The 23870-nt window shown below is 36.2% G+C and overlaps 1 protein-coding gene across 1 annotated transcript in view; it reads right to left on the bottom strand.

Annotated features, from left to right (window-relative positions):
* The window catches only part of CDH12 (cadherin 12), a 1016740-nt gene that overhangs the window by 31451 nt on the left and 961419 nt on the right, over positions 1-23870 (bottom strand). Inside the window, exon 8 of the mRNA XM_045998702.1 lies at positions 10360-10613. Coding sequence (XP_045854658.1) covers positions 10360-10613 — 254 coding nt within the window. The remainder of the gene's footprint in view (positions 1-10359; positions 10614-23870) is intronic.

The following is a 23870-nucleotide window of genomic DNA, read 5'->3' as shown; positions in this document are numbered from 1 at the left end:
CCTGGGCCTGACTAAACCGTAACCGTGAGGCAACAACCACGACTTTCCATTGTGATGTCCTGCCCAAGATAGCAATTAAGAACTGGCCATCAATGAAACTGGAAATGGACTACTCCTACATTTCTTAGAATTTCCTAGACATTTTCAGAAGAGACATGACCCTGTCCTAAAATGTCTAGATAATTTTTCAGGAGATAAGATCTTCCAGAGTGTAGATCCCATGTCTACTCTAGGTTTGTCACAGCCCACAGCCAATCTAAGGCTAAAATGATATTTTAATTGCAGTTAACCGCAACAGTGTAGTAATCGACTGTCTAATTTGTCCTCACACACCAGTGTAAATGAGCAAAACCCTGAAATACAGAATTTGAATCACCTTACGCTTATTTGGTAAGTAGATAAGATTTAATTTTTTAAAGGTGTTTATGATCTATATATGATGAAACAAATGTATAGTCCATATAAATATGCAGCCACTGTTGCTAAGAAACCTGTTTTAACAACTGAATAGAAATCAAAAATGAACGCATTAACCTAATCTGTGCAGACCACTTGAGAGCGTACAATTTTATTACTTTTCTGTAAATGAGTTTTTAGAAATGCCTTAAAAAGTTTTCTTCTCTTCATTAGGTAAGCATTCTCCTTAAAATTGTGTCTTTTAATTTGCCTAATAACTTTCTCACAGCTAATGGAAAAGCTAAATTCTCAAACATATTTTGTAAAAAGTACTTGATAGTACCAAGTTACTCAAAAAAGTATTACATCTCATTCCTTAAGCAATAAAAATGTAGGAGTAATGATTCAGGTCAAGGTAGGAAACTTTTTTTGTTAATGTGATAATAATCAAAATCTCTTCCCTCTGTCTTCTCTTAGTCATTGTTTTTTTTGTTTTGTTTTGTTTTGTTTTGTTTTTGTCTTGGGGAAGATAATTAAATGAAAGTAAATTCAGTTCAATTTATTTCCACATTTTATTAAGAACCTAAGCCACATACAACAACACTAAGTTTAAAACTGCTTCATCAAGAATCACAATTACATGCTCTTCTTTGAAATCCTAACATTTCTTTTGAACTTTTTAAATAGTAGTTGACAGTTTCCTATGAGTTTCTCTTGTTTTTTTTTCCTATTCCTCCTCCTCATTCCAACTTTTCTCTTAGTAAAATTAAGAGTTATAGATAGTTTAGAGAGCTTCTCTTGTTTGTTTGATGTGAAACTAAGCATTTTATAAAATTATAATGATTTAATAAAGGCATAACCCTTGTGTCTTCAAATTTTCCATTTGGAAGCACATAATATGATTAAAACACATCTTTAAAGAAAGATAAATGCATCATAATCTACAGTTATTAAAAATAGTTGTTATATTTTTATTTCCCTCTAGGTTAATTAAGATTTTCTTTCTTTCTTTTTTTTATAAGGATTTTATTTATTTATTTGAGAGAGAGGCAGAGCGAGGATGACTGAGGGAGGGGCACCAGGAGAGGAAGAAGCAAACTCCCTGCTGAACACATAGCCTGACTTGGGGCTCCAGCCCAGGACCCTGAGATTATGACCTGAGCCGAAGTCAGATGCTCAACTGACTGAGCCACCCAGGCACCCCAAGATTTTCTCATTTTCTTAAGTCATTTTTACATAGTCCTATATGATCTCCTGACTTGTATCCATTTATGTAACTGGATGCTAACTTTATCTTCCCCCAACATTTTATACCCAGACTTTGGTTTATTCTTCAGAGACTCTGAAGCAGCCTGCTTTAGTGGGAAGAAAGTAAAGTTTAGGCAAATATTAATCTAATTTGGGTTCAGCTTCAATATTAAACTGGTAGTCTCAGTTTTCTCATGTATTTTCTTTTAAAGATTTTATTTATTTATTTGACAGACAACTAATATCTGGACACTTAGCCACTGAGATTTCCTTTAGTATGTCACTAGAATAATATAAATTTTGTTTAAAAATAAAAGCAAACTCATTATTGACTCTCAAGATCCAATCCACATGAAAATTAGACCTGTAAGTTTGTATTACAGATCTATGGAATTTTGTCAATAAACTCTCAGTTATGTCTAAATCTTATAAGAACTTTGTGGTTGTTCTAGAAAACAAAAGGTACTGAATCTCAAATAATATTTTATTTCAATACATACCAAAAAATTGTTAATAAGACAACTGTATAATTTGGTATTTGCTTTTTCAGCCTAACAAATGTCAATATTGTCATAGTTCAAGTAAACACTTTTTAAATTTAGTCAGTGCCTGGATGACTTAGTCAGCTCAGGTCATGATCCTGGAGTCCTGGGATGGAGCCCTGCATCAGGCTCCCAGCTCAAGGAGGAGTCTGTTTCTCCCTCTGCCCCTGCTTGTGCTCTCTCTCTCTTTCTCTCTCTCATGCCTGTGTTCTCACTAATAAAAATCTTTAAAAAATAATAATTTAAACATTTTTCAGATTTAATTGAAGTTGTTGTAAGATTTACATCAGGGAAACATATGTAAAATGTTTAGAATACCTTCAAGTATCTAATAAGGTCCATAGTTACTATATCTTAAGGAATTAAATATTGTATATTTTTACTGTCTTGTTTTGAATTTCTATCAATTTTGTTTAATAGGCTACTGAGAACTATGATATTTTAATTATATTTTCAGCAATCTTAAAATTAAAAAGCAGCTCAAAAACTTAGATGAGTAACTCAATCACACTGAAGAAAGGGAGCTATTAGTTTGACTTTCAGAATCCAGCTGCTTATGGTTAAATCTTATTCTCATTCTTACTGAAGACATAACTGGATCTTCCCGGGCCTCAGTTTCTCTCACTGTAAAATAATGTCAGTTGTGATGTTTAAACAAATCTGGCCAAAACACTCAGCTCAAAACCAGGAATAAATTAGTTAGTTTGATGTCACTGTACATTGGGGGCATCTGGGTGGTTCAGTGGGTTAAATGTCTACCTTTGGTTCAGGTCATGATCCCAGGGTCCTGGGATGGAGCCCTGCATCAGTTTCCCTACTAGGTGAGGGGTGTGCTTCTCCCTCTGCACCTGCCCCCCACCCTGCTCACAAGAGACAGTGCTTTCTTTCTCTCTCTCTCTTTCAAATAATAAATAAAATCTTTAAAAACTGATTTCACTATACATTGATAGTTAATTACCACCACAGCAAATAAAAGTCAACCTGTCCATCTGGTACATGTTCTTTGCAGTAGCTCCTATTTTACTGATTGTCCATGGACTGGTCATTTGAGGAAAAAAGCAATGAGTTTGTTCACAAAGGATCTTCTCATTCTTCGTAGCAAGTTAAGTTCTCGATCAACAACATCTCAAGTGAATTATTCTTAATCATTCCATTAGTGTAAATTCAGAGGGAATGCTTCTTTCATTTCCAGTGCAATCAAAATAAGCAGCGAATTGTAACCAAGGTGTTGCTGTTCTTTATGTTGTCAACTACGGACTAGATCCAATCGTAAATGGAGATTCTGAGGGATGAGTAATTGGATAGGAACATGTCTGAGGCCAATATATACTCAACGGTCTCACTGCGGGGAGTTTCTGGCTCATGGCTCTCCAATCAGATTAAGGAGAGATTACAAACATACAAATCCAGTCACTGATAGGTTATACAACCTAAAACTAGTATTAAGGAATATGAAAGTAAAATTCATCAAAACTCAACTTTTCTTTTTCCCTTTGTTCACACAATTCTGTTCCCTTCAATTAAAATGGTTTTTCAATCTCTATTTCATTTCCTTCATCCTGGACTTTAAAGAATTCTTGTATGTTTTGGAGAAAAGTCCTTTATCAGGCCAGTTTTTTGCAAATATATATATTAAAATTCACATTGTGAATGCTAAAGGAAAGAGATAAGGTAAGCAGTGCTCAAAAAAGGATTAACTGATTTATCTTAATGAATATTTTATATAACCTTATGGATAAAATATTTTCTCCCAATTGCTATCTGAATATGAAGTATTTTCCAAGACAATAGACCATAAATACATCATTGGTTTGCTCTCTGCTAACTAATAAAAACTAGAATACAAAAGAGTGATTAGAGTTACACAAAAGGAGAAACTGGACTCTACATAAGGAAGCATTTTTAAAGGGCACTTTAAGAGAAATAGTGTTTTAATCTCTTTATCAGAAACTATCTTTCACAAATTACTTTCTTAATTCTAAGTGGAGACAACTGACATTTAAAAATAGCTAAGACTAAGCACCGCCAAAAGATACATTGTCAACTTTGAGATCACTTGAAGGATGCAGGGAAAATTCAACAGAAAAAAATGTTAAATGAAAAAAATAGAGATATTGTGTACAAATGGTAGAAATGGAAAAGCAGATGGAATCTGATGGTACGGAATATTTCAAAGAAATTCAGGGAAAAGGTAAAAGGAAATGTGGAATTTAGACTCTGCAGTAGCAGCTTAATGCATTAATATATGGGGAGTTTGCCCTATTTAACTTTTTTATTACTGTGATGGGTTAGGACCCCAAGAGAATTATTCGTCCAAAGTTGATTTTTGTATGGTATCTACTTGCAAGTGTACTGATGACATTTTGCTTCCATTAACTCCATTTATAGAAGCTAGGGAACTGAGAAACAATTGGAAAAAAAAAAGAAGGAAAGAGAAAGAAAGAAAGAAAAAGAAAGTATATTCTTGACTCTATTGTGCTAAAATAGCAGAGATTGAGCCCTAAGCACCCAGGACTTCAAACTTTTAAAAAACAAAAAGACCTATTATTATATATGATAATATACAAATATATATATATAGGGGACATATATATATAAACATTCAATATGTAATAAATGTACATATTATAAATATTTGTTTATATATAATAACATATAGATATTAATTAATTAATTTCAAAGAGAGAGAGTGAGCGGGGGAGGGACAGAGGGAGAAGGAGAGAGATTGCTCGACTCTTCAGTGAGCACAGAACCCAATACGAGGCTCAGCTCTCAGGACTCTGAGATCATGACCTGATACTAAATCAATAGCAGGCTGCTTAACTGACTGAGCCATCCAGGCACCCAAGACCAGTTATATTTATATATCAGGTCTGTTTATGGTCATTTTGGAAAAAATATCAATGCGCACATACACACACATACACATTCTATATTTCACTATATAGTAGGATAAATTTATCAAGAGAACTGTAAAATAAAATTAAATTTTGTATTTGGTATGTGAGGGAACAAGGATATATCCCCAAATCTCAAGTATCTTTTCATTTTCTGCATTTTGTAGATGGTGGCTAAAAAGTGAATACATATATATCTAATAAGCAAAAAAATGGTAAAATATGGTTAATGTCTTTAGTGAACATAAAAGATAAGAAAAACACAATATTGGGAGGATGAAGTGAGTTAGAATGGGCTATAAGTATCCATATGGTTTTGCCACCTAAGATGGTAGAAGTTGAGGATGAAGGCAATGAAGTAGACGGTGAGGAACTATTTTATGGAGGGAATGGAATTGTGTGAATAAAGGTAAAGAGAAAAGTTGAGCTTTGGTGAATCTCATTTCCAGATTTCTTAATGCTGGTTCTAAGCCAAATATCATTTAATTCTATATCTGAATTGTCTATGTTTATCAGTGAATTGATTTGCATATCTGTAATCTCTCCTTGATCTCTTTGGGTAGTCATTAGCCAGAAACTCAGCAGAAGCTACTCCCAATGGGATAAGTGAGCGTATGTAAGCTTTAGATAGGATTTTCTCAAGTTACTCATTCATCAGAATCTCCTGCTTACAATGGGATCTATTGAAATATTAATATTGAAAATATTAAAGGAGAGCAACACCTTTAAATTTCCTGCTTAGTCTGAATAGTATTCGTAGAACTCAACAAAATGCAAACAAACAATTCAACTTAAAAACTGGTCAAAGACCTGAACAAATCTTACAAAGGAGATACACAGATTCCAAATGAGCACATGAAAAGATGTTCCACTAAGTCGTTTAGTCAGCAAATTATAACAACTATGAGGCACCATTACACACCTTTTAGAATGTCCAACATTTGGCATACTGAATACCAAATGTTGGCGAGGATATGAGCAACAGTCACTTTCGTTCATTGATAATGAAAACGAAAAATTGTACAGTCCCTTTGGAAGACAGTTTAGTGGCTTTTTACAAATCTAGGCATGCTCGTACCATATGATCCAGCAAATGCACTTCTTGGTAATGATACAGGGAAGTGAGAATTTATTTCTACATTAAAAACCCGCACCTAGATCTTTATACTGCTTTGTCAGTAATTGCCAAGACTTGAAATAATGAAGATGTTCTTTAGTTAGTTGAGTGGACAAATAAACTATTTTTTAAGATTTTATTTACTTATTTTTGAGAGAGAGAGAGAGAGAGAAAGAGACAGCAAGGGGAGAGGCAGAGGGAGAGGGAGAGAAGCAAACTCCAAACTGAAGGTAGAGCCTGATGTGGGGCTCGATTTCATGACCCTGAGATCATGACCTGAACCAAAATCAATAGTTAGCCGCTTGGGACACGTGAGTGGCTCAGTTGGTTAAGCGTCTGCCTTCAGCTCGGGTCATGATCTCAGAGTCTTGGGATCAAGTCCTACATTGGGCTCCTTGTTCAGTGGATAGCCTGCTTTTCCTTCTGCCTGCAGTTTACCTGCTTGTGTTCGCTCTCTGACAAAAAAAACAAAATAAAATAATAAAATAAAATAAAGAAGAGTCAGATGCCTAACAGACTCAGGCACCCCACATATTTTAAATTTCATTCTAAACTTAAGAGACTACTGTTGTGAATATCCCCCATCTCACTGTTAGTGGGCACACTCACTCCATTCACTTGATGAACTAGAAATCATCCCGTGAATTATGTAATAAGAGTCAAAGGATATAGAGCATTAGAAGATGAGAAGCAAGAAATCAGCGTATCCAATGGCAAAGGCTAGAAGAGTAAGGGGGACAATAACTAGAAATTACACTAGGGACAGGGGGACCAGACATGGTCTACTTGACCCTTGAACAACAGGGATTAGAACTGGGCAGGTCCACTAACACATGAGTCTTCTTCGATATAGTACAGTATTAAAATCTACTTTATCTTCTTTATGATTCTCTTAATAATATTTTTAGTTCTCTGGCTGACTTCATTGTAAGAATACAGAATATGGTAGATACATCATATAAAATACATGTTCATCTGCTGTTTATGTTATCCGTTAGGCTTCTGGTCAACAGTAGGCTCTTGGTAGTTAAGGTTTGGGGGAGTCAAGTTAGATGTGGTTTTCCGACTAGGCGGAGGGTCAGCGCCCCTGAAGCCTCACATTGTTCAAAGGTCAACTGCAGGCATTTGAAGTCTATACTCCTAATCTTTCTTCAAAGTTGCTTCAATCCTTGCTTAATGCCATTGTACTCTGGTTCTTTGCTGTGCTTAGTGATAATAAAATAATAATATTAATAAAAGACCCACTGGCATGGAGGAACATAGCTCTAAATTAATACCTCGCACAGCAACCTGTGAAAAGACAGTTAAGCAAAGGAAAACAAAACAAACAGATCGTACCTAAACATGTCAAGTAATTTCACGTTCTGATGCTTATTTTCACAACATATTTTTACTATCATTCTTAAGTGAGTCAACATGTTTTCAAACCGAAAAAAAAAAAAGATGATTCACACCCCATGTTTCCTCAACTGACATGATTCAAGCTTATTGTTTACTCCAAGGACATGGAAGTAAGACAGCTTTCATGTTGATTCAAAAGAAGCTCTGTTTTTTGACTGCCCCTCCCGGGGATCAATTAGATCCATCTGTGTCTACAGCTTTAAAGATTTTATTTTATTTATTTGACAGAGAGAGATCACAAGTAGATAGAGAGGCAGGCAGAGAGAGAGAGAGGGAAGCAGGCTCCCTGCTGAGCAGAGAGCCCGATGTGGGACTCCATCCCAGGACCCCGAGATCATGACCTGAGCCGAAGGCAGCAGCTTAACCCACTGAGCCACCCAGGCGCCCCTACAGCTTTAGTGAGTCAGGCTGCTACCCATTAGAAATAAGACTAGGGATGGCACTTTATCTCACATAAAGTAGCTCTTGTCAGACACCAGCTCCTGTGACAGTAACCCCCCCAACCAGTCCTGTATTTCAAGGGTAACTCAAAAATCTAGCCTTCCTTTATTCCTCACACCAGGTTCTTAACTCTAAACATGTTATATTTGCAAGTCTGTACCCCTCACCTTACCTTTACCAAGTGGTAGTTTTACTAATAAACTTTCTGATATTTTTTGTTACATATTGCATTAAATCATACTTTATTAATATTTTGACTCTAGCATGATTTTATCAATCTTCAAGGATAGAACGTACAGTAAATTAAACAACACAGCGTGTTTTCTAGATACCCTGTTTTTCTGTGTGCCAAAATTCTCATTTATTGAACCATAAAGAGTTTCAATCCATATTTATTTACCTTTTTATTACTTTCTTTACAGCCTTCCATATTTCTTCCGTAGCTGTTTATACGCTTGAAATTACCTGTAAATGTACTCACCAGGCATTTTCCACTTTCACAATTATCAACAACATGCTCAGGGTCTCAACTATAGGACTGAATGAATGATAATGGGTTAATATGTAATAACTCTGAGTGGAGCTGATTGTTGAGAACGCCCCTACAAACACTGGCGATGCATATGGGCTTCTGGAGTTTAACTGACAGTGAATCACGTTGTCATACGGACACGTACAACGACAACTTGAATCCAGTGAAAAAATTAGCCAGCATTCGATATGACATGAAGGGGCACTCAGTAATCGCCTTTTGTCTTCTCTTTCCCAAAAAAAATTTTTTTTTCAGAGTTCTCTCTTGACCACTGACATGTTTCAAGAAGGGGGACACTCAGATCAGTTTGGAAGATAGAACCAGGTGAATACAAAAAGCAGAGCTTGCACGCTCCCAAGCCCTTTTCCAAGATTTTTCCTATATGCTATGAATGTGTTGAGGTAATCACTGAATGATTTATGCATTTTTTTATTATTGTCCCATGGCATAAAATCTTTACATGTTCCCTATGTCAATAGTGTTTTTGTACTAAAAGCCTACTTTGCTTTGGTCTGATTTTCTATATGAAGGTTCAACCCCTTAGTGGTCGAAGATTCAGAACAAATCACGTATTTCTCTGTCTCTCCTCTCTCTCACTCTTTTTTTGGGGGGTGGGGAGCTGTTTCCCAGTACTGTATAATGTGGACAACTAGCAGGGAATTTAAATGTACAGAAGAAACATAATTGAATCAATATTACTATTACTCAAAATATTTTGCAGGATGTAAGGGCACTTGGATGGCTCAGTCGGTTAAGCTTCCAACTCTTGATTTCGGCCCAGCTGGTGATCTCAGGGTTGTGAGATCGAGACCCACTTGGGGCATCACACTCAGCATGAAGTATGTTTTTTCTTCTCCTTATCTTCTTCCCTCCTACTCCCTCCCTTCCTCTCTCCTCTCAAATAAATAAAATCTTTTTTAAAAATATGTTACAGGATCAATGTATAAGTGAAAAAGGGAAATCCCACAATGTTTCAGTAGTAGTGTAAATGGAATGTATGGGTTTGGGGTAGGAGGAGAGAGAGAGATTCCAGTAGCTTTCTATCTTTATATCAATAGGAGCTCTTTTGGGGCGCCTGGGTGGCTCAGTGGGTTAAGCCTCTGCCTTCGGCCCAGGTCATGATCTCAGGGTTCTGGGATCGAGCCCCGCATCGGGCTCTCTGCTCGGCAGGGAGCCTGCTTCCCCTTCTCTCTGTGCCTGCCTCTCTGCCTACTTATGATCTCTCTCTCTCTCTCAAATAAATTAAAAAAAAAAATAGGAGCTCTTTGTAAAGTCTGGACTTTGAACAATTCCATAATTCATCTTACCCCAGGACTGGCTCTAATTGCTTTCATCAGTGGACAGGATCGTCGGTGAAAAAAAAATGAACTCCAAATTGCAAATGGTAAAAACATCTCTTTCAAAGACTAGCTTTTGGTAAGAGACAGAGATTTTAGAGTAAATGAAAAATGTATTACATGTCCACTCTATTTTAGGCACTTTGAAAATATATCATTAACCATGGGAAATCATCCTCTGAGATTGTATTATGAAATGCCTTTTATCGATAAAAAATTGAGACTGGTTATCTGGAGTGCCATGTCCAACATCACACCGCTGTCGAACCCTGTTACGGGGACTGGCTGCAGATGCTTTTGCTCCAATCCTAAGGCTGCTCACCTAATACTTACCGTGCAAAGGCAGTGCATTTTCAAGTCTCCTATCACCAAACGGGAATCATTCATCCAGCATTTTTTTTTTCCTTTTTTCTGACACACAGAAAATACGAATGTTTCCTCCTCTTACCTAACAGCACTACTGCCCACGTCGAGGTCTTGCGCGGTGACGGCACCGATGATGGTCCCGATGGGAGTGTCTTCGTAAACCTCCATGGTGTAGAGCGGTTTGCTAAAGACCGGGGCTTCCTCCACATCCAGCACGCTGATCTTCACGGTGGCCGTGTCTTTGAAAGGGCCCGCGGAGTGAAATCTGTGGTCAAGGTGAACGTTGGAGGCCTCTACTTTAAAAGTATACGCCTTCTTGGTTTCAAAATCTAATGGCTGTAGTGGGGACACATCAAAAAGGGAGAGGGACATTCAGGCAAAGTGTGGCAAAGTTGGTGAACATGGTTTCAGAGCATTTGCAAGCGAATACCAATTTTGTCCTGCTTTCAGAATGTTTAATGACGAACAATTTTCAGAATGACCCACTTGTACAATATTCTAGGTAACTTAGGAAGTTAATCAGCTGCATATATTAAAATGGCACGTGTGTGAACAAACGTGCTTCAGTAGGACGTTTATTTCCTCCGTGAAAACAAATTGTGAGGGAAGCGTTTTCTAATCTTATACACTACTGACATCTAGTGGAAGTAAGCTATAGTTAAAACAGAATAAAATTGAAATTGGATCTTTAAGACAGTGTATATTCCAGGTAAAAATTTGGTATAACAAAAATAAATAAATAAATAAATAACTCTTCTTAGCTTGATGATAATGTTTTATCAAGAATTTTTGAATATTTAAGTCTTTTCACTAAAAAAGGACTATGTCAGGATTTAAAACATACACAGTGGTAATTACACAAAGCATTTCTGTCTCTGTTGTTCTCAGCATTATATATATAATTTAGTAGGTAGCATAATGCATCATCAGGATATTTTACCAATAACTTGAACATATGTGATCAAATTAATGAAAATTGTGAAATATAGTATTTGGACATCATGAAGTCACTGATTCTCTATTTTTTTTTTTTTTAAGATTTTATTTATTTATTCGACAGAGAGAGATCACAAGTAGGCAGAGAGGCAGGCAGAGAGAGTGAGAGGGAAGCAGGCTTCCTGCCAAGCAGAGAGCCCGATGCGGGACTCGATCCCAGGACCCTGGGATCATGACCTGAGCCGAAGGCAGCGGCTGAAACCACTGAGCCACCCAGGTGCCCTGATTCTCTATTTTTAGCTTTACTACTATTTCTTTTCACTTTTATGCTGAGTATTAGTTTTATGTTACCAATAACTGAAAATATTATATTCTGAATATCTGGTATTGCCGTGGTGTTTTATATAAACTTTAAGGTCAACAGCTCTGACTTCTAATCACCTATGGAAAACCAAGACAACATGAAATTAACATAGAGACTTCCAGGGTCCTTTAAAAGTTTCTGTTTTCTAGATTAATTTCCTCTGGTATGACTCCAGTGACTTGCTAATTGCTGTGTCAACACATCTGTTTTTTGCTTCAGCACACCTGGGGGAAATAAAGGAAGTATATTTCTCTCTTAAGGACAAGATTGTCGTTGTAGGCATTTTCTCTAAGGATGAAGAAAGAAAATTTAAAAATTACTGTGAAATCCTCAAAAACTCTCACAAGTCTACGGAGTTTATTAGAGCAAACATGTCCCATATGTAGCATTTAAGTTTTGCTCACAAAAATTTTTTTTCAGGGGAATCCATATTTCTTTTCCCTGTAATTATTCCTTTATTTTATCCAATTCACCAAATTTTTGTTCGAGCTTTTATCTGCTTTCCACTCAATGTTCTCTTCTACTTGCCATATTTTTAGTTATTTGCGTATTCTGTTTATATAATATTGATTTTCTTCCATTTCCATCTCTTTCCTGTTAGGAATTACAACTTATCTTTAAGCCAGTAACAGTAAAGAATGGCACGTATAATACACCATGCTTGATATTATGGCTATTGCTGAATGGAAATAGAACATCAGGAATTTTTGTAAATTCTAAATGCTCTATGAATGTTAAATATAATTTTTCATCATAGTGACCCCATCATCATCATCTCCTTCTTCTTCCCCTCTATTTCTTCCCCCCTCCCTCCTCCTTCTTCTTCTTCCCCTTCTTCTTTTTTTTTCTTTTTTGGTGACTCCTATTTTCTAAATTAAAACTACTATGACTTTAACACCTTGGATCCTTTTGCCTAGAAAGCAAATCGAGCTGTCCTACTTTATAAGTACTCCTTTTTGTGGGCCTAGAATTAACTTCTTAGAATATAGGAGCTAATACCAACTGTTTCCCTTTTCCCTCTCTAGTTTCTCCTAGACATTAAAATGCTCCTGATTATCTGCATGGTTAGGAGAATTCATTCTAGACAAGATCTGCCATTTATTTACCTACTGATAACATGCCACACCCACCTGATGGACTGACGCCCACTTCAAAGTCCATTTCAAGCCCAGAAATGGAAGGAGAAGGCTGAAAATTTTTCCACACTTTTTCTTCATCCTGATGCCAGGATATCAAGACATAGTCTATGCCTTTCCAGAACTTCTGACCTTGCATAGCAGGCAAATATTTGGTGGTCAGGGAGTGAGATGAAATTTTTTGTACACACAGATTATTTTGAGACTGAAAACTTATACTTTGTGGTAATCAAAGAATTCCAGAAAATTCTAAGAGAAATGCCATAATAATATCCTAGATGGCCTTACTTCTTCATGACTGTGACCCTGGAAAATGCCATTTTATAAAAATGAATAGCTCAGAAACAGCAAAGAGAATCAATACTGACCTCTCTCTAGCTGACTGTATCCAAACCACCTGGCTAACTTCCTCTACTTTTGGGGGTTGGGGCTGGTGGTGCTGAAGGAGGAAATTCATCTAACTTTACAACCAGTGGAAACTCTAATATTCGAATTAGGCATAGAACAAATAGGATTATTTCTTATTCTTAGAAAATTAATCATCTTCTATGACAGAATTCCATTATTAGGAAGTTGAGCTAATCTGGCTCTTGCACAATAAGTAGAAACCTTTATGGCATTGCTTGGGGTCCATTTGATTTTATGAACCTTTCTAGAAAAGCAAGGAAATGATTGATTTAAAAGAATTTAATTGAGTAACTCCCTGCTTCTAAGGGTGTTTCAAGAAAGTAAATTTAGTAAGACTGGAATTTGCAGGGAACAGTTGACACTGTAGGGAGCTACATGGTAAGAGAGCTAACTATGGGGAAACACAATGTTCTTCAGAGTATCGAGGAGGAACTGGGCAAAGATCACCTTTATTGCATCTTTATTTTTAGCCACTTTCTCAGCTCTTCCTTTGCTGGAGTCCAGGTCATGGAAAAGTAAATAAAATATTCATTGCTATTTTTTTTTTTTTTTTCATTTTGAAGAGGAAAAGCAATTTTGGCCTAAAATGCAAAACAATAGCTCCCTAGGATTTTCCAGGCCTCAGCATGGGTCTAGATGATTCTGTGTGGAAACGTAGATATATTTGAGGAATTTGAAAAACAACAGGTTTGGTAGAATTCCAAGATGTCCTCAAGATTTCTATCCCATGACCTGCACTCTTGTGTTGTATAATTCCCTTCCCTTGACTGTGTGAACCACCTGTGAATTGCTTTGGATACCAACCCAGGAATTCAAGTTTTATGGAAAAATAAATGATGCAACTATAACAAGGGGTCTTCTTCACATGGTGTTGAGTTCACTAGAAAGAAGATTTTACTCGAGGGTCGGACCTAATCATGAGAGCTGTTAAACGAAAGGCCGTACAAATCAATCCCCCCTGGCCTTGAAGAAGTAAACTTGTAAGGGTAGGAGCCACCTGGCAAGTGCCTAAGGGACGCCCACAGGAGCTGAGAGTGAAACATGGCCAGTATTTGTCAGGAAACACAGCCCTCCATCATAAAGCCACGGAGAAACAGACTCTACCAACAACCGGTAAGCTTGGAAAACATCTCTAAGTTTCAAATCAGATCACACCCCAGCCGACATCTTGATTTCAGCCCAAGAGATTTCAGCGGAGGACCCTGTTATGGTATTCTCTGACCCTCCATAGCTGTGTTTTCATCGCTCTTACTTTTCACTCCCCTTCATTGGTTCAATTTTTATGATTAACATGTATCTGTATTATTTCTCCAAGAAAGTACAGTCTTCACTCAACGGTATGTATCCGTAAGTGATTAAGACTCTACTTTCTCAATCATATAGTAGTTCTTACTGGTCAATGGAAAGGAAAATTGTCAATCAATGCAAATGAGTGACAGCTGTATGTTTATCCAAAACAGAGTTGACGATTTTCAAGTCAAGAAGAGAACAGATTCATACCAGGCTGAACCATGATGAAAAGGCAAGAGGGATAAGATCTTGGAAGGTAAGGTAAGGTAAGGTACAAAGATAACACTTTCAGATCAAGGGAAGAATTCCAGAGGCATTTTATTCTGTCTTTCAATAAACATTTCTGGAACATCCGTCCATGTTCCAGACATCATTATTGGCACTAGAACCAAGCAGACAAAATCACGCCCTGCAAGGAGTTTGATGCCTTCTAGGACTTGGTGGACAACAGTAGAGAAATATGCAAAATATGTAACACATTGGGGGACAATAAATACTATGGTGTGAAGTGTAAAACTTGGGAGACAAATGTGTGTTCTGTGTGTTGGCAGTAGATGGGAAAGTTTGTGTGTATCCTATAGCCACTGAGGAAGGAATTCAACTCAGCAACTTACTAAAAAGTGGTGAAGTAATTATTTGAGGGATCACATTGAGGGATAAAAGTTGTTACATTATAGGTGAGAATGTCCGAACAACAAAGGGAAAAAAAAAATCAAATGTGGCCATTTTTAAAACCTGAATTTTAGTTTTTGACAAATTTCAACAGCATCTCAGTTTTAAAATTAAAAAAAAAAAAAATCTTAAAAAAAAACCACAATGGAATGACCAGACAGAAAAGTATTTTCTAAATAAAATTATTAAAGTGAAGGAACATATATTTCATTAAACTTAATTCTAAAAAAAATTTGTCACAGAACTATTTTTTTAGAAATGCATTTAATTTTTTCCATGCGTAAGTTACATTCCGGGTTTTTGTGCACTCCAAATTTTTGAGAGTTTTAATGAATTAACTTAAGAATCGTGGGCATTATTAGTTCTTTGCCCCTATTTTAATGACAATACTTTTTGGAACAAATTCAGTACCTAATTCAGCAACAATTCAGCAAGACAAAATAAAACAAAAAATAACATTGAAAGAAATTCTAGTGCTTCTAGTTGAGAATTTTGGGTAAGATTTTCCCTAAAAATGAAAGAAGATTTAAGATTTAAGATAAGATTTAAGATTTACTTAAGATTAACTTAAGTAGAATATATGTTTTATAAGCACACACAGTATAAATCATGATGATCTAAGGAGGCCGATTATCTCTTGAGTTTCCTGGAATAACCAATCTCACTCACATTTTACTTCGAACATATATTGTTTGTAACAATAGTTACAACAGTTCACATGATTTTCAAACAGATAATTTACTGCAAGCTGTGTGATTTTTAAAAAAGTTATCTTTCTTCTCTGAGTTTATTTCTCATTTGTACATACTTTATAAAGTATGTTAAACTTAGTATTGAGAACTAAAAAAATAATGCATCATAAATTAAACCAGTAAACCCACTTAAGACATGTGTCCTTTAATCAACAAAAGATGTAAACATCCTGTATATTTCAGGCATTTCCTTTATCGTGACAACAGAAATGTAGATACAATAAAGTGCCTTTAGGCAGCGAAAACATAGTAGAAATAATCAGATGTGTTTAAACTACGAATGCTCTAAGTATCATAGGTGTTTTGACAGAAATGCTGACATTTGGGGAGGACGTAAGGAGTGATCAACTTCCTGAGGGACTCCTGGAGGTCTTCAGTGTGAGGTATGGGAGAAAACTGAAGGAAAAAAAAAAAGAAAGAAAGAAAGAAAAAGGAAGGAACCAATTAAGATACTCTTGTGGGCCAGTGTCTTCTATGCAAAAGGAAGAATAGCATATTTGGTAGAAACTGCAGTGAATTTGATACAGGTGGAATGTGGCATGTGTGTGGGCAAGAGATGAAAATTAAAAATAAAAAAGGATTTAAGCATGAGAGTGAGAAGAACAGAGGACAGGCTAAGCTAAATGAAGACAAGCAAGGTGTCATCCTCTGAGAATAGCCATCACCATGGTTGGAGGGATAACCAAGGGCAATTCAACCCAGTAAGAGAAAGAGGGAAATTTTAACCCATGTTCAGGACAAATTAGAGGCCAGGCTTCACACCCTCTTTGGCAAGAGGAGCTGATGGCAACAGAAACGGCATAAGCAAAAGCCTAGATCTGGGGGTTAAGAAACTGGAGAGGAGGCGGAGCCTTATCTAGAAAGAAGATATGAGCAGGAGCACTTTTTGGGAGAGGAGAAGGAATTCGATTTTGGTCGGTCCGAGTTTGAACAGACTGTAGGAAAACAGCTTTAAAAGCCTATGAGGGAGCAAAACAGCCTCCTTTGGTAATTTCGGTTTGGGAGCTAGTTTAGAGTTTATGAGACTGATGAGCAAAGTTAGGTAAGGTTGTTTCAAAGAGAGGATGACAAGTACTTACAAAAACTGGGACATAATATTTGCAGAAACAAATAAAGAACACCACTTATTTTTCTTTAAGCTTCTGCATGCATGCAGACTAGCTAGCTATAGGAGAGTTTGAAACTTAATAAATTAAGATCTATGTTTGGCTACATAAAAAAGTTACTGCAGGGATGCCTGGGTGGCTTAGTGGGTTAAAGCCTCTGCCTTTGGCTCAGGTCATGATCCCAGGGTGCTGGGATGGATCCCCACATGGGGTTCTCTGCTCAGCGGGGAGCCTGCTTCCTCCTCTCTCTCTCTCTCTCTCTGCCTGCCTCTCTGCATACCTCAAATAAATAAATAAAGTCTTTTAAAAAAAGTAAGTTACTGCAATTTATTTTTCCCCTTAGAGTTATTCAAAAATTAACCACGTGATGGTGCTATCCTACCAAATCTTTTGGTGTGAATGCCTTTCCTGGCTGTCTAACTCCAAAAAGAAAAGGAGTTTTACTAACAGGGCATAAGTAACATAATGAATGGCTCTATGGGACCTGCTGAGAGCTTAACCTGCTTACTAGAAAATCCTGGAGAAGAATAAAGCATTTCCTTACTTCTTTTTTATTTTTCCTTTCCTTTTCTTTTCTTTTTTTAAGAAAAAAAAAAGAATTCTGCTTTGGATTCAGTGTGATCACAGTTTATTTGGGATGAAATAATATTTACAAGTCACATCAAATAGTAAGAATTCTTTTTTAAATCAAGAAGTTTTACTTATTTAAAAATAAAGAAATCACTTCGTCATCCTTTACTTTAAACTTACGCTCTTTGTTTAGTCGTTAGCAATAGATACTTTTGTAGAAATGGCAGAGAACTGTTTGAGAAATTATGCAAGATAATAAAATTGTCCTTTTGCACAACTTAAATATTTACCCCGCTATTTTAATCACTTTAATTTCTTCATAGTGACAAGAAAAAATACAGTGCTTCTATAAATATATTTCTATTTTCGCCCTTGATATTTTAAACTCATGCAATTTCAGATTTAGATCCGACAAGTGTATAAGTATGTAATAAACACATATTTATGTTCAGTTATCCAGTAGAAACCAAACAACTGAGTAAAATATATTTCAATTACCTTCTCAATTAAGAATAAAATTGCTGAGGGGTGCCTGGAAGTCTCCGTCAGTTAAGTGCCTGCCTCTTGATTTTGGCTCAGGTCATGATCTCAGAATGGTGAGATCAAGTTCTGCATTGGGCTCTGCATCAGGATCCACACAGGGCCTGGAACCTGCTTGATATTCTCTTTCTCCCTCTTCCCCTCCCCTTGCTCTCTCATGTGCTTTCTTTCTCCCTCTGAAAATAAATGAATGAATTAATTAAACTGCTAAATTTAAGATGCCTTATGCTCTCATTTTATTTATTTACGTATTTGGGAGGGAGTGAGAGTGAAAGAACAAGGGCAGTGGGGGAAGGGCAGAGAGCATGAGGAAGAGAGAGAAAAATTTTTTCATTCTTTTTTTTTTTAAAGATTGTATTTATTTATTTGACAGACAGAGATCACAGTAGGCAGAGAGGCAGACAGAGAAAAAGGAGGAAGGGGGCTCCCTGCTGAGCAGAGAGCCCGATGCAGGGCTTGATCCCAGGACCCTGGGATCATGACCTGAGCTGAAGGCAGAGGCTTAACCCACTGAACTACCCAGGCACCCTGAGAGAGAAAATCTTAAGCAGGCTCCAGGACCACCTGAGAGCCCATCTCCGGGCTGCATCGCATGAACCTGAGATCATGACCTGAGCCAAAATCAAGAGTCAGAGGCTTCACTGACTGAGCCACCCAGGTGCCGCCTTACTCTCTCATTTTTAAATGTAGCCCATCTCCCAATTTTTAGATGGGATGAAAAATTTAAAGGTATTATTCTGTTAGTGTCTGTGTTTTTAATGCTTTAACACATAAGAACATATAGGACACTCTTGATTTGTTTAAATTTTGCTTGATGCGATATGACATAAATGTAGAGTAAGACTAGTTTTTTTGTGTGTGTTTTGTTTTACTTTTTACCAGTAGGTTGTGCCTTGAGAAGATTTATGTTTCAAACTACTAGTCTGAATTCAAAGTGACACAGTGAAATAACATTGTCGTACTGCTCATAAACTGAATCCAAGCAGCTGTTAAAAAATAAATTAATAAAAACGCCTTTTTTTTTCATTCTTCTCAGCTCCTATAAACCTGGCCATCATTTTTATTCACTTTGACCCTCTTCAGAAAGAGAGAAGAGAAATACTAAAGAGAAGGCAAATAGAGATTTTGGAGATAAAACAATAATGAGATTATGTGCTTCAGAGAACTTTAAGTATTTTAATTGATTATCAAATGAATTAAGAAAAACTCTGAAAACAAAGAGTATCATATGTTCACATTAGCCAAACAATTAAAATAACTGACATTTAATAAACAGCCACATATTTGAAGGTACAATATGTATCTTTGGACTTTCTGAATGCATTAACAAAGTAATTCCTATATGAATTTGGTTTTACATTAAAACTCCTTTTTGCAATTTTATGCTGAGATGTTGAAAGGAACATTTTTAAACGTTTTAAATGCTAATTTAAAGACCATCCTATAACTGAAACACTGCCGTTGGTGTTTACATACATGTTTATTATTACACATCCAATTCTGGAATTCCTAAAGCTAAGTGCGAGGTAAATTTTCCTGAGAACTTACAGAATATATGCAGAAATGATTCTATAATACAGTCTCCACACCAACCCCCACAGAGGGGGCAAAAAAACTCTAAAGAATTACAATTGTTTAAATTAATTTTGAGTTTTTCATGGGCTTTATGCAACAGACTTTTTCTATTTATTTTATTTTTATGAAATCATACGACCATGTTCAATCAGGTCATATATCTACACATATTTACTTGTACACATACACAAACTATAATATATACAGCATATAGGTAGGTAGGTAGGCAAGTAGGTGCAGGTACAGGTAATAGCTAATTTAAAAATTTTGTTATAGAAGTGTTCTCCTGGGGTATTTTCCTTTTTTTTAAGATTTAATAGATGTACTCTGCAAGTTGCAATTTTCTTTCCAGCAGAACTGTAGGTTAACAGAGAGGGATTGCTTTTGGTGGCTCCTCACTGAGAGATTAAAACAAATTACAACACTAAGAACACATCTATACAAATGCTTGGGTAATTTGCCAGATGATCAGAATATTTATGAAAATATGTTTTGGCTGTTCCTTTACAATCAAACCAGAATCTCACCACTTCTCACAACTTTGATTACTACAAAAGTCATGGTCCATATCTCCATCAACAGTTTCTGGGATTATTTTTATAGTCTTCTAACTGGTCTATATTTCTTTTTCTTTTTTTCTTTCTTTTTTTTAAGATTTTATTTATTTATTTGAGAGAGAGAGCATGCACAAGCAGTGGGGAGAGGAGAAGAGAGGGGAAGCAGGCTCTCCACTGAGTAAGGAGCCCTATATGGGGCTCAATCTCAGGACCCTGAGACCATGACCTGAGTGGAAGTCAGAGGCTTAACGAACTGAGCCACCCAGGTGCCTCTTAGCTGGTCTATTTCTATCCTCACTTCCTAGTCATTATTCTCTTGAGAACACCACATTATCTTGGCTTCACAACACTAGAGGTAATGTAGATCTAAAGTCTCCCCAGGCTTCCCCTACCATGATCTAATTCAAGTCCTTACCCAGGCCTACAAGGTTGTCCATGATGGGCCCTTCCTCTGCATCTTTGACCTCTGACAAGGGCAACTGGGGCCCCCTTCACTGGCTGCACTCAGTCTACTGGCCTCCTTGCAGTGGCTGTCAGATCTTTGTGGAAAATGTCTCACTCAGAACTACTACACGTGTCATTTCTTGCTTCCTTCAAGTCCCTGCTGAAATCTCACCCTGCCAACCTTTTTTTGACCACCCATTATAAGAGCCACCACTCTTCATATTATTTGCATCCTCGTACCCTGCTTTCCATTTCTCAAGCTTGAATCGATCACTGAAGACAGTGCTTTTGGATTGTCTTCCCCCAACTAAGTGGAAGCTGCTTGAGTAGAGAGAGGGCATGGGTCTCTTTTGTTTACTGCTCTATCCCCAGAAGCCAGAGTGGGGTCATGGACTTAGTGGCTTCCCCATCAATACCTGTTGAATGAAGGCGTGAATGTTAGTTAGGGACACTGAACTTTATTTAGATAAGAAATTTTAGGCCAGCAAAATGGACAATTATTCATCCACTGCAGGAAGAGAAATGTATTTGGTATACTTGGAGACAGACTTTTCAGATGGCTTTTCTATAGTATGTAAGTCAATTTTAATAATGTTATGTCATAATTTTACAACTCTCAATTTTAATCTAGTTAAGAAAGAAAATTCTCCAAAAATTTAATAAAATAAGTGCAACAAAATAAATGACATGACTCTTTTTATGAATCTACCATTAGCTAAAAAGAGAAGATGTCTATTCTTACATCTTTAATGAAGATGTATGAGTGAATGGTTACAAAAATCATTATTAAATCATTATTTTCTTTTTTAAAAATCATTACTTTCAACGATTAAGCCATTTTGATATACTATAAAGGCTATAGTTAGCACAGCACTCCCTTTTCAATTGTGTTTGAAAGTAAATAATAGTGCCGCTCATTCTCCTAGATTGACACTTAGACACCAATCATTTATTGGCAGAGATGGTAAATGTATGTAAATAAAAATATAAATATAAAACATGTGTAAATATAAAATATAGCTATAACAACTATAAATGCACATACACATATAAATTTTTAAAAAATACAGTATATGCACTATTGACTCTTCTGTACCTCATTTTACTTTGTAAATTTACTTAATTTCATACTTATATTTAATGAACTGTTGATGTAAAATGTTTTCTGCTATTTTTCTTATTATTCAAAGAATACATATTTGCTCTATTTAAATTAACATTTGTAAGTCATTTAAATGTAGTTATTTTTTAGGGCCCCTGGGTGGCTCAGGCAATAAACATCTGCCTTTGGCTTGAGTCCTAATCACAGGGTCCTGGGATGGAGCCCTACATTGGGCTCCCTGCTCAGCGGGAAGCCTGTTACTCCCTTTCCCACTCCCCCTGCTTGTGTTCCCTCTCTCAAGCTGTGTCTCTCTCTGTCAAATAAATAAATAAAATCTTTTTAAATAAATAAATATGTAATTATTTTTTTAAGAAAAAATAAGTGATAAGACTCTTATTGACTTGTTACTGAATTGGAAAGAGAAAAACAGGCAAAACAAGAACAAACAATAAAGAAGTAAAGTTAATAAGAATTTGACACATACTCTTTAAACCATACTTTGAAAATGCAACATAAATGTATAATTTTGCTGAATGAGATCATGTGGCTAAAGTAGTTTCTAGAAAAGATACAATTTATGTAATAGTGAAAATAAAAGGTGATAAATAATCTGTATGGAAATTGTGTTTCTTTTCAGTATTATTTTTATTGCTATATGTATTATTTCTCTGTTAAAATTCAGAGTTTCTGAACAAATATGGAAACAGAACCCTAATTAACGGGAATAACTGCAAAAATATTTCTTGTAAGCTAAAATAATTACAATTATTAAATGTATATAATATATAGCAGTTTGTGGGAACTAGAACGTACTTTGCAGGAGAAGGGAAAACAAATTATAGGAATTTTCAATAATGGAGTGCAGACAAAGGAATGAAACTCATTTAATTTAGTACTGCTTTTAGTACTGCTATGGAAACAATCTACACAGCCCAATCATAACTGTGATTTTTCTGTTTCTCACATTTGCATATCCCTTCTTCATGCCAACCCAACAAAAGACAGATTAACCCCACTAATATTTCTAACTGTGCTCTCCCCTTCTGCAATTCTCTTTTGTAACCGTCTATTTAATATTACTAAATGGTCTTTCATCCCAGTCTGCATTTTCCTCCCTCCCTTTCTCCCTCTCTCCCTCTCCATCTCTTTCCCTCTTTCTCTCCATTATCCTTCCCTCCTCCCTCCCTCTCTCTCGCTCTCTTGTGAATCTTTCTTTCCACTTACATCCTTAAGACCCCCTCAAGGCCAGCATTACCCATGCTCACTTCTTCCATTCCTCAGGAGTACAGTTTACTGACATCTGGATTCTTCCACTATGATGTAAACTCTCACCAACAACGTGTGAATTAGATAATTATATTCTCAGAAAAGTCATGAAAGGGGCAAGAGCAAGCTTGGTGGGGTTAGAGTTGACTTCTAGGTCTTATTTTTAAATTAATCTTTTTGTTTAAGTTTGTAACAATAAAAAATTAAATTACAATTAAATTCTGAAAAGCATTTTTATTTCATTTTTATTTTTTTAAAAGATTTTATTTATTTACTTGAGAGAGAATGAGAGAGAGAGCATGAGAAGAGGGAGGGTCAGAGGGAGAAGCAGACTCCCTGCCAAGCAGGAAGCCCAATGTGAGATTCAATCCCAGGACTCCAGGATCATGACCTGAGCTGAAGGCAGTCAGTTAACCAACTGAGCCACCCAGGAGCCCTGAAAAGCATTTTTAAATAATTTTATCATATTAATAGGCTTGTTTCAACAACAACAACAAAAAATCTATCTATATGTATGTATATCTATATAGATATCTATGTATATAGATATGTATATCTATAGATAGACATATCTATAGATAGATATATGTATATATCTATGTATATAGATACATACATATATACATATAGATACCTATGTATCTATATGTATGTATATAGATAGATAGATAGATATCTGTTGAATTGCAGAATACAAGTGCCTGAAGAAGTGAATACTTAAGTCACCTGGTCTTTTTTTTTTTTTTTTGATGTTTAAATTTGTATTTTATCCATTTTATTTATTTTTTCAGTGTAACAGTATTCATTGTTTTTGCACAACATCCAGTGCTCCATGCAAAACGTGTCCTCCCTATTACCCACCACCTGTTCCCCCA

This window comes from Meles meles, chromosome 3 (genome assembly GCF_922984935.1).
Source record: "Meles meles chromosome 3, mMelMel3.1 paternal haplotype, whole genome shotgun sequence".
Taxonomy (NCBI): Eukaryota; Metazoa; Chordata; class Mammalia; order Carnivora; family Mustelidae; genus Meles; species Meles meles.
This window is presented reverse-complemented; position numbering and strand designations above follow the sequence as displayed.